This window comes from Akebia trifoliata, chromosome 6, assembly GCF_017979445.1.
Source record: "Akebia trifoliata isolate Shusen 1 chromosome 6, ASM1797944v1, whole genome shotgun sequence".
Taxonomy (NCBI): domain Eukaryota; kingdom Viridiplantae; phylum Streptophyta; class Magnoliopsida; order Ranunculales; family Lardizabalaceae; genus Akebia; species Akebia trifoliata.
In genome coordinates, this window is record NC_141380.1 from 2046307 (window position 1) to 2058905 (window position 12599).

The 12599-nt window shown below is 37.0% G+C and overlaps 1 protein-coding gene across 1 annotated transcript; it reads left to right on the forward strand.

Annotated features, from left to right (window-relative positions):
* The first annotated feature begins 4617 nt into the window (after nt 1-4617).
* On the forward strand, nt 4618-11753 carry MOS7 (nuclear pore complex protein-like protein). Its single transcript, XM_086444907.1, has 9 exons — nt 4618-5040; nt 5688-5839; nt 5933-6055; nt 6920-7064; nt 7605-7666; nt 8709-8925; nt 9279-10202; nt 10768-11017; nt 11122-11753. Exons 2-9 carry the CDS (start codon nt 5790-5792, stop codon nt 11391-11393), a joined length of 2043 nt encoding a protein of 680 aa, XP_086301033.1. The 5' UTR covers nt 4618-5040; nt 5688-5789; the 3' UTR covers nt 11394-11753.
* The last annotated feature ends 846 nt before the right edge of the window (nt 11754-12599 follow it).

Genomic DNA, 12599 nt, shown 5'->3' on the forward strand with positions numbered 1-12599 from the left:
AGAAATGTACAATAACCGGATGTCGATCTTCTATCCACCACGGACCCTGCATAATCTGAGTCTGTGTATGCTTCCAAACGCAAGTTTGCTCTCTTTTTAAATAAAATTCCCTTACCTGGACTACCTTTTAAGTATTGGAGGATGCGGTATATGGTTTGTAGGTGTATACTCTTAGGATTGTGCATGAATTGGCTAACCACACTAACAGAATATGCTATGTCAGGCCTAGTATGAGAGAGGTAAATCAGTCTTCCAACCAAACGTTGATACATCCCTTTGTCTACAATCTCATCTTCTGGAGCTTCACTTAGCCTATGATTTGCTTCTATCGGTGTCTCCATGGGCCTGCAACCTATTTTTCCAATTTCCTTGAGAAGATCTAGCACATACTTCTGTTGTGAGACAAATATTCCTTTCTTTGAACGAGCAACCTCTATACCTAGGAAATACTTCAACTTGCCTAGGTCCTTTATTTCAAACTCTTCGGCAAGATGTTTCTTGAATGCTCCTTCTTCCTTCGCATCATTACCAGTGACAATAATATCATCCACATATACCAGTAGTGCAGTTACTCCCCCAAAGGCCGAGTGTTTTACGAATAGAGTGTGATCACCTTGACTTTGTTTGTAGCCCATTCCTAACATTGTCTTTGTAAACCTTCCAAACTATGCTCGTGGAGATTGTTTTAACCCATACAATGCTTTCTTCAACCTGCATACCTTCTTATCTCCTGAATTGTCATCAAATCCTGGAGGCCTCACCATATAAATCTCTTCCTCTAGGTCTCCGTGAAGAAAGGCATTTTTCACGTCGAATTGGTGTAAACTCCAATCTAAGTTGGTTGCCAATGACAACAAAATCCTTACTGTGTTCATCTTAGCCACCGGTGCAAATGTTTCTTCATAGTCCACTCCATAGGTCTGTGTATAACCTTTTGCAACTAACCTGGCCTTGTATCGTTCAAGTGATCCATCAGCTTTATACTTCAGAGAAAACACCCATTTGCATCCAACATGTTTCTTTCCTTTGGGCAGCTCCACCAACTCCTAGGTTTTGTTCTTTGTGAGTGCATCCATTTCCACTTTCATAGCATGTCTCCATTCTTCTTTACTTAGGGCCTCGATAGTGTTTGTGGTATGGTTGTGGAGTTTAGATGGGTGAGAAAGCTTTTGTGTGATGGTGACACTTTTTCGAATGACACAAAATGAGACAACGGATATTTTGTACAATTTCGGGTACCTTTTCTAACTGCAATGGGTAAGTCAAGATCATTTTTTTCAAAAACTTCAGAAGACAAGTTGATGACAGGGATATCAATATTTACTTCATTTCCGAGAGTTGGTTCGGACGCTTGAGTTAGCTTCGGCTTAGCAGTGGAACCTCTCTTCCTTGAGTAAACTTGCAATGGTTTCGTGATAACTGATTCAATACAAGTATGTCCTGGGGTTATAGGTTCAAGCTGTCCAGCTTCGGGTTGTTTTGAAGGCTCAATTTGTTCTTGTTCAAGTTGTTTTGGTGGTTCAATTTCAGGCAAGGGAAATGGTGGAGTGTTTTGGGTTGGTGGTTGGCTAGCTTGAGCAGGAAAGTCCATTAGAAAGCTATGATCCCCTTGATCCTTATCTTCACTAGTAAGTGTCTCCCCCTGAAGAGAAGGTTGGAAAAAACTTTTACTTTCAACAAAAGTTACATCGGTGGATACAAAGATTTTGCGAGATGGTGGATGATAACATTTTGTAACCCTTTTGAGTTGAGGAATACCCCACAAAGACACACCTAAGAGCTCGAGGATCAAGTTTACTACGACCATGAGAATGAATATGAACAAACGAGACACATCCAAAAACTCGATGTGACAATTGATTGTGAGATGCAAAATCAGGAAAAAATTTGGAAAAGACCTCCAGGGACTTTTAAAATCAAGAACTCAAGATGGAGTACGGTTTATTAAGTGGGCTGATGTGAGAACTGCTTTACCCCATAAGTATTTGGGGACATTCCGTTGGAATAACAGTGCATGAGTTGTTGACAAGAGATGGTCATTTTTCCTTTCTGCCACTCCATTCTGTTGGGGTGTATCTATGCAAGAGGATTCATGTATTATCCCCTCTTTTTGAAAATATGGAGATAATACTTGATCAAAATATTCTCTTGTATTGTCAGATCTTATTTTTTTTCTTTTAACTCAAACTGATTTTTGACCATGTCATGAAAGATAGGAAGAACCATACAAATATCAGATTTTTGTTTTAGCAAAAAAAACCCATGTGACACGAGTACAGTCGTCAATAAACGTGACAAACCATTTAGCCCCTGAAATATTTGAAATTCTTGACGGTCCCCAAATGTCACTATGGATTAATTGAAAAGGAAATGATGATTTTTTATTACTCAAAGGAAAAGAAACTCGTTTGTGTTTGGCAAACTCACAAATGTCACAATGAAATTCACGAATATCAATATTCTTAAATAAGGAAGGAAACATGACACTCAAAGTCCTAAAGGAAGGATGTCCAAACTGAAGGTGATAAAGTCAAATCTGGTCTTTTATTGGAGATTTTGTATCTGTCAACAAGGAAGATGGATTGTCAATACTACAACTCTTATTTTTATTCTGTACATCAAGGTAATAGAGGCCACTGCTTTCCTTAGCATGCCCAATTGTCATCCCCGTAACTCGGTCTTGAAATATACAAGAGGTGGATGAAAAGGTCAAGTTACAATTCAAATCCTTTGTAAGATTTTGGACATAGACTAGATTTATTGTAAGTTTTGGAACGTGCAAAACATTTTTCAAAATTAATGAAAGACTTATGTGAATATCTCATTGACCTGCTACAGTAGCAAGTGACCCATCGGCCAATGTAATTTTTCTGTTACTAGAACATGGACTATATGTGGAGAATATAAAGGAGCAATGAGTCATATGGTCAGTTGCTCCTGAATCAATGATCCAAGAGTCGAAATAGTTACTATCCGAGACACTAAAGGCATGAGAAGAAGAAACCATACTTGAATGTGCAAATGAACACATACCCGATGGTTTCTCCAAGGAGTTGAGAAGTGATCTTAGCCGTTCAATGTCTTTTTTGTTGATCTCCTTGTTATTAGAATTCTCTTGAGCACCCGAGCCATCACTGCTGGTTTGTGCCAGATTAGCATGTAACTTTTGTTACCAATTCTGTTGCCAGTTTCTTGATCCTCCCACATTTCTACCAGAAAAGTTTTGTGGTCTCCCATGAAGTGTCACCATCACAGACTGATTAGTGGTTCCTGACTCTTCTGACATCGTGAATTTAACAAAGATCACAAGGGAAAATAAATGGAGGGTAAAAACAGATGAACAACGAATAAGATGGCAAAAAAAAAAAAAAAAAAATCGATTCCTAGATATGAACCTAAGGCTCTGATACATGTTAGAAACTGAATTTATTGAGAATTCTTTTATATCCATTACAAATGCCCTAATAGGGTATTTATAGACCAACTATCGTATTACAAGAATATTCTAGAAAACTATACCAACTATCCTATTACAAGAATATTCTAGAAAACTATCCTATTGTGGAGGATTACAAGAATATTCTAGAAAACTATCATATTGTAGAAGGTTACAAGAATGTTCTAGAAAGTCAAGAGTGATCAAGAATAATCAAGAAGAATATCCTATTTTCCTGAAATAAGCCTTGTAGATTTTTCAGCAGTTTGAGATATATCAATGTTTTCGAAATTCAAACTGATGACATGCCCCCCGATGTTGGTCTTCCCAGAGACAAATTGAGAATAACCTAAATGCACTTATCATCAATCTCTTGCTAAAACCCTAGATTTCTACTTTAAAAGCTATTGTTCCCAACATGGGCATTGGGGGTCGGCTAAACGTATTTTCTCTTAATACATCAAATAAAAGTAACTCATTAAAGAAAAGGAAAAAAAAATAAAGGGAGAAGAAATCCAGTTTTTTTCTATTTTGTTTGGTTTAACAGTAGAAATCTTGAGTTTGAAAAGAAAAAAAAGGTAGATTATAATTTTTAATGTGCTTATTAGGCATGAGCAATTCTTTTCTCTCTATTTCTCCTCGATTTGGAGAGGAAAAAGCGAAGAAAAATTAACTTGTTTTTCTCTCCATTCTTTTTAGATCTATTATTGTCACACCAACTTTTTACTAATGCCACACCAATTCTTATATAAATCATCAAAAAATTACATGTAGTTGGTGTGGCATTAGTAAAAATTGGTGTGGCGACAACAACTCTCTATTTTTTTTTCATCTACTAACTTAACAATCCAAACACACTCAAATAACTCAAACACACCTAAATTCATTACATGTAGTTGGTGTGGCATTAGTAAAAAATGGTGCGGCGATAACAACTCTCGATTTTTTTTTTCCTTTGCTAACTTAACAATCCAAACACACTCAAATAACCCAAACACACCTAAATTCTCTGTCTTTCAAACCTCAAGGACAGATAGAGACAAGGAATTTTTAGGGGAAAAAAATGGAATAGTTTTGACATGAGATTATATATTATGTTTTAGGGAGGAAAAAGGGGGGGAGTAATCCATTATTTGGAAGACACGGGGGTATCTCAAATATTCACCAAAATCTTTAGGGGTAAAAGAAAATACAAGCTTCACGCGGTGGCGCGTGGCGGTGCCCTTCTAAATTCTTGGCCTGGTTATAAACATTGGCTTGTAGTTGTAGTAGTAGAAGAGAGGGAGTGAGAGTTGAGAAGAGGAAGACTAAGACATGAGATTTAACTTCGATATCCCTAAACAGATACAGAGGAAACCCTAGACCTTACACCTGCAAAACCAAAGGAAGCGCTTGAATGGGTGCCCCTTCAACACCACCCAGTCTTCACCACCACCACTACCAATACCAGTGGCGCCGCCTCTCGAACTCACAGCAACCTCATCGCTTGGGATGGAGCCTCTCGTCTCTACTTCTGGGATCTTGACAAACATTGCCTCCATCGTCTTTCCATTCGTTTGGGAGATCCCGAGCCCTCTTCGGTTGTGGCCGCATTGTCCTCCAAGGTCATCTCCCTCTCTCTCTCTCTCTCTCTCTCAATTGTTCAACTTTTAGGGTTAGGGCACATTAGCCGATTCAGCTGAGAAAGAATCTCGAAATTATTCGGATTGAAGTTCGGGTAGGGTTATGTTGGATTTCATAATTATGTTTGTGAGATTTGTTGTAATAAGGGGCCTAGGTTTCTTAGGTCTGAAGTTCATGGCTGTTCCAGCCATTTGAGTCTCAAAAACTCTAATTTCACTTATTATAACACTCAAATCCTATCTTAAATTTAATTTCAAGGAAGGAAGGTAATCGGTGCAAATTGTCACGGAGTAATCAAGTTAGAACATGGTTTTAAAACTTGGTTTTGTGTCTCATCTTGTCCATGCCAGATACTGAGTTGTCTCAGACGAGTTTTCTGATACGTTAGAGACGGTTCGTCCACAAATTTGAAAAACGAACGTGGGGCATTAAATCTCGTTTGAAAAATTGACTTGTACGTCCGTCTCATTCATGCCTGATACTGAGATGACTTGGATGATGCGTCTCGGTATCGGACGAGTTTTGAAACAATGAGTTAGAATCGATGGTGCCTTTATCATACGTTTTTATTGATTATATTTCATATCTTGATCCAGCCATGTAGTTGATAATTCCAATAAATTTACAGGTATTGCAACCTGACGTTCCGGTGAACTTTGTGGTCAGCAACATTTCCATCAATAGAAATGGAACCGCAATTATCCTTTCTGGTTTGGATGGTTTATGTGTCATGTATCTGTATGGAAGAACTTCGAAAAAGGATAATGTCATTATCTGTCGGTATGTCGATGTGATCATGTTATATGCTTCAGGCTGTTAATTCTTCCAACTCAAGAGTCTTATTATGCCTTGTTATTTTCAATCTATTTTCAGGACTGTTTCAGTTGGTTCTCGATTTTATTTTGATGACAAAAATTCCATACGGACTTTACAAACTTCATGGCACCCTTACAGCGATACTCATTTGGGGATCCTTTCTTCTGATTCAGTTTTCAGGTACTCTTTTCTTCCATGAGAAACTAATGATGTATGAGGATTAAGATCACTACAATTTTTTTTTTCAACTGTGTAAGAATAGCCGTGTTTCTAATTCATATTCTAGTATTTTTTATTTTTTATCCATGGGAGATTGATTGTTAATGAATTTATTTAGATGTTGAAGTTGTTTTGGTTGTTAACAGTTAATAAATATTGGAATATTTTTTTTTTTCTTTTATGGAACTTATTCTTTTTTTTGAAAAGTATAATATATTGATGAAAAGAGGGAAAACACAGAACAAGGAGGCCGAGGTAGCCTCCAAAAAAGAAAAAGAAATGAAAGCTAATACATCAGTGATTACATAAGGAGTTCCATCTAAAAACAAAGTCATCAAACGTAGTCCCTATGGAACTTATTCTTGTTACCAATTGTTAAATTACATGGATCAAAGTAAAATAGAAGAATATTAATTAGAGAAGAAACGAAAATAAAAGAAGTAGATGAGAGAAATAAAGATGATCGAGGAAAAAGGATAGTGTGTGGGTGAAATTTGGAATTGATATCTTATGTTAAAAAGTTACTATCTGCAAGAAAGATTTGGATAATAATGGACATGATGTAGTTTGCACTCAATAAACCTTATCTTTTTTTGGTACTTGTGTTGTCTATCAACATAGCTGGAAATTTTACTGGCTCACCATTCGCATCAATTTATTTTCATTGTTTCCTTATATTCACCCGATAGAACTATTTTTCCATCGATAATAAATAGATTTATTTTTTAGCTTTGGATATTCATAATTGGTATTAAATTTTTTTAATGGTAGAAACATGTGTAATGTGTTTTGGTTGAAACTTATTTTCTACCATCTTATTTGCAGACTGTTTGATTTGTCCTCTGATCTAGAGAAGCCAGAGCAAGAATATTATTTGCAGCCAATGGAGCCTGGTAGATGCAGCAATGCTGCATCGATCTGCGCGGTGGGCTTTTCATTTGGAGGTGAACACTTGTGGGACAGATTTACTGTGAGTTTAGTTTCCTTTCTTGGTGTTTTTTCGTTTTGTTGTAGCTATTTAGCAGTCATTTTTGTTTTTAATGATCAGAATGTAGTTATCGATTTCCATAGTTCGTTTTGATGAAATTATTTTCAAAATCTGTTGGCCATCTTTAAGACATCTCTATCTCTAAAATTTATCATGATATCATTAATACAATTAAATTTTCTACCTAAGAAAAGCTGATGCCTCTAATAAAATTTCTATTTACTTATCAGAATGATCTTCTTCTGGACTTAAATCACATTTTTTAGGTCTGCTGGTGCTGATGGTGCCATCCTGGGCTTTCTAACCTCTCTTACTGCCTCTGGGCATATCTTGTAAATTATCACTATCTTTTAAAGTCCTTTATTAGGCTTCCCAAATTATGTTGTTTCTGTCTGTAGTTGCTTTTATGCCACTAAAATACTGGTCTGTTGATTATGTGATAGGTATTAGGATTAGAGCTATGTTATAGTGATGACATTATTATGTCATACTTTCAATTAATGGTCTTTCTGTATTTTGTAGGTATTTATTTTATTTAGTGATGGTTTGATCTACATCCTCTGCCCAGTTGTTCCTTTTGGAAGGTAGTCTTGCATTCTCATATTATTCTTTGCCGTGAAGATTTTACTGGCTGTATTTTCACTGAAGGAAATTGACATTGGCAGTACAGTGCATCATATGGATGGTCTACCAATGGCATATTGGCATTCTTTACCTACATGGAATGAAGAAGGATCCATCGTTCACACCTAGGGTTTCGACATCTAAAAATGTATAGGTGTCTTAACACCTAAAAATTGGCCTGAATTGATTGCAAGTCACTGATGTCTTGCACTCTTTTGGATGATTAAGAAAAAGTTCGAAATGGATGGCTAATAGGGCATAAAATGAGTCGGATTTTATCTGAAATCCGAGTGATCCATTTACGAATTTAGCTGGTTTGGACCCTTGGAGTAGATCAGAATAAAAATGGGTTGAATATGGGTTAATATCCTTTGGTCTGGGTTGGATCCGGATCAGAAAAGTATCCATTCCTATATCCCCCTAGATCCGAATGATAAATTGCTTTGAAAATTATGTATTTATGTTTTTTCAAAATATCTTTCTTCAACTACTTTAATATAACATGAATTCTTATACAATAAAAGAATTATAATGGTTAAATAGAATATTATAGCAATTAGAAGAGAAATATAGAAAAAAAAAATTTGTTGAATGGTTTGAAATTATCTGATCTAATAGACCCAAATCAGGTAATTCGGTTGGGTCAGATCTGGGTATAGTGAAAGCAAAATGATTTAGATAATAGGATCCAAGTCGTATTTGGATACGGATCCGAATAAAATATATGGGTCAGGATATGTATATACTCAGATCCGAGCTGAACATGACCCATTTTAAGCCCTAATGGCTAACATTATGGCATCTTGTAGATTTTTATATTTTGAGTGGCCCATCTGATGGTGCAACCGTCCCCCTGCCAAAGGATATATAACATTTTAAGCCCTAATGGATATGTTGTTGGTACCCCTTGCCATCCAAAGGATATATATAGATTTGCTTCTTGTCTAATACTCTTTCTTGGTTTAGAGCAACTGAAAATCAAGTTTGTTTATTTGGTGACAGTGTCTACAGTTGGGAATCTATCGGGGAAATATATAATGATGCACACACATTTGGGTTGAAATCATCTAACATGAGAGCTGTTAGTAATTCTAGTCTGGCTATCGCTTGGTTAGAAGCAACATTTCCTGAATTAGTTCATCAAGCAGGCGAAGGAGGCAATTTATTGGCACTGATGGCCCATCCGTATGCACCGTTTGATGCTTCCCTTTCTCTGCAGGTATTATTCTTATTGCACTTGCTCCAGTCGATCTTCTATTATCATCAAAATTGGATATAATCATATCACACATGATTGATTATTTTTTTTTTGGCTGAATCACTTGTCATTTTTTTTACCATCAAAATATATCTGATAATTTGAGAGATTCCAAGCACTGAATCTGGTTAACTTCGCAATGAGGAGATCTTCTACTTGAGTCTAATTTAGTGGTGGGCTTCCCCCAGAGTGCCCAATTAGAAGATCGTCATATTCATTTTAGGCTAAAGTTACTCATATTTGCAGAACTTCGAGAATTCTTCTGCCATCTCAAAGGAACCAACAATCTTCTTCATTTTTGTTTTAATTTGCAGGGGCCACTCCGTAAGGTATGTCGTGATGAGGAAGATGAAGATAATGAAGTCCAGGGAGCAGAATGCGAAGGTCGAGCAGTGGGTTTTCTTTATAATTCAATCAGCAAAGACTCACTTCTGGTGACTGCCTGGAGCAGTGGGCAGTTGCAAATAGATGCCCTAGCTGATGAGATTCAACCAGTTTGGAATGTTGGTAGCCAACCTCGTCTATGTGTCGATTCTCATGACCATATCCTTGGACTTGCCATGATTTGTGAGGCAAACCCAGCTGAGCTTGCTATTGTAAAGCTCAGTCAACCACCTGATCATTCTGTTTGGTTGGGAAATCCACCCCCTTTGCTGAGGCTGGCTGTCGTGGATTTAGCTTTACCGAAAAACACAGATAGTGATTGTCTTCTTTCTATGTTTCCTGATCCCCTCATCCCAGAGAGAATATACTGTCTGCATGGTGGTGGAATAGACTCGATTGTTTTGCAGTTTCTCCCATTTACGAGTCAGACAAGTGGGAAGGATGAGACCATGAGAGCTCCTTCTGTGTATCCTGTTTTGAGTACATGGCAGGGTAACAGCTGCTCTCCATCCCCTCTTTGTGGATTTGTAGCACTAGCGGATTCATTTGGATATTCATGGGTTGTGGGTGTTACCTCCTCTCGAGAATGCATGCTGCTAGAGATGAAGGATAGGAATGTGTTGAATGTCCTTCACGTTGATGGGGAGAAGAAGCTCATTACCTTGGAGGAGTTCACAGATATGGACACTCCAGATATTATAAGCAAGGAACTCCTTAGTGGCCCTAAGGTGGTTCTTGCTCCTCAGGCCTCACCAAATCTACGCTCTGTTATGGCTGATTCCATCGAAGGCCGATCAACTCTTCACCAGTACTTCAAACTCTTCCATGAAAATTACGTGGAGTATGCTCATAAGGTAATGATTCTCTATAAGCAATTTATAATTTTTGTTATATTATACTTTTTTATAAGTATTTTTCTTTACAATTTTTTCATAAATAATATTTTAGTGGAAGTTTACTATTCACCAATATATATATTTTTTTTTTTTCCAAAATCTCGCATTTTTATACCAAAAGCTTGACTATTTAGGTCAAAATTCACCATTCACCGAAATATTTTATGAAATGAGTTGTGATCACCGAATATTTACAAAATGAAACTGTCGGTTAAAATTCGTGTTGGACCTAATATTATGAAATTATTTCTGGTTTGATTGGTATGCAATATGCATAGTCACCTTACTAAAGTTGCATTCCTTGTGTTCTATCTCGGTCCATATTTCGATACCCCTGATTTCTATGGCGTTCCTCTATGGTTATACTATTACATTTACTCCTTTTTTGGTCATATCAACTAATACTACATTATCCGGTAACAACATACACTAAGGAATATACTAAAGCTGATATATCTTGCATTGAAATATCAGCTATTTAACAGATTTCTTGATATTTTATATGTTTTTGTCTATACACAAGGTCTGGTTTGAACTCAAACATCATGGGACTTTTCTGAAGAGAACCATAGATTTTCAGCATGCTCGTTTACGTGAGGCACAACAGAAGCTGCTTAATGTTGAAGAGAAGCAGTCAAGCTTAGAGGATCGGATGAATCGTGCAGTTCATGTCCACGGACTCCTGGAACAGCGTCTGCAGACCTTGAGAAACTTGCCTGGCATCCAAAAGAAACCACTATCAAGAGCAGAGCGGGAGTTCAAGTCTGAGCTTGGTATTTTAAAATATATTTTATTCATTTTAAATCAATTTATGTAGCTTGTCTGGATTCAGCATCTATCAGACCCCATTTAATATCTCCACTTGACTGCCCTGCAGATAGATTTACAGGACTGGATCTGGATGCTCTGCGCTCCACCATCGATGCTTTAAATGCAAGGTTGAGAAAGTACACACATTCCCCACAAGGTAATAATGCGTCAAACACACCAAGACAAATAATACGAGGGAGGAGGAAGAATTGCATTCCAGATACCCAAATTTCCCATCTGAGATCAGCTATTACAAAGCTTTCATTGGTCAATAGTGAGAATACAAAAAAGGTTAGACTTGTTGAATCTGCACTGAAGAGCAAGGAGAGTAACAATTGAAGACCCACAATTTTGATCCGAGTTACATGGCCAATAGATCTGATTTTTATCACTCATCAGAAGAAGGGGAAGTGGTTTGTGAATCTATAGGGGTAGTTTGCTGCAGTAGGCGCAATTCCGAGTATTTGTAGTTCGACAAATGAATTTCAGAGGCAGCTTCTGAAAATCTGATTATTTGTGAGGTTAATTTTATATGTTCTGTAATTGCAAATGAGTATAATAGAAATCAAGATCATAGTTAGTCTGATTATTTGTGTTTGTATTAATAACTCAAAATCTGCATCGACAATGTTGATATTTCGAAACTAAAAGAGGCTAAGTGAGCTGGGGATAATTCTAATTTTATATTGTGATTGAACCTCTGCCTAGTGTTACGGAAAACTGAAAAGATGTCAGTGTGTTAATCATGTTAAAAGTTCTTGCTGTGATAGGTAGAAATAGGGAAATTGTAGCGTATGGTGCCCACATTGCATCTTTCATCTCAACTATTGGTGTATGGTATGGAAGGTCGTCGGGTGCGTAAATGATTATACTAATGCTGAGGTGACCTCAAGATTGTACTTCACATTGCACATCTTGACGTGAAAGTGAGTAGAAATCATAAATGCTTTTTTTTTTTATCGAGATTGACGTAGAAGTGTGAAGGAATCATTTGACTCGTATCTCGATAAAAAGCATCTATGGTTCCTACTCACTTTCACATCAAGATGTGCGATACGAGGTACAATCTGGAGATCACTCCAGCATGAATGATTCAATAGTTGGGCACTCAATGTACAGTATGAGCCAATTTTAAATGTATAACCATTAATATTAATAACAATGGGGTTGAAATAGATTTTTCATAGGTTTTCATAATGGACTAATTTTTTGTGAGAATGGTCTACGCAAAAATGAACAAGTTCGTATCCATTAATTGACCAACTTGACGTGAAAGCCCCAATCATGTCTCTGATCTCATCAATAAGTAGAGGTCTTGAGTTCAAATCCCGCCTTACCTGGTGCATGGAATGGTACTAAAGGTGTCTCAAGGATTAGTCAGGTGCTCTAAAAGGTTATATCGTTTCAAGCATTGCTGATGCAGAGGTGCCCACAAAACCATTGATGCTTTTCACTCTTATCTCGATTAAAAGCATCTATGATTCTAGACACATCCACATCAGCAATGTGTGAGACGATGTAAATTTCAATATTACTCCAGCATTT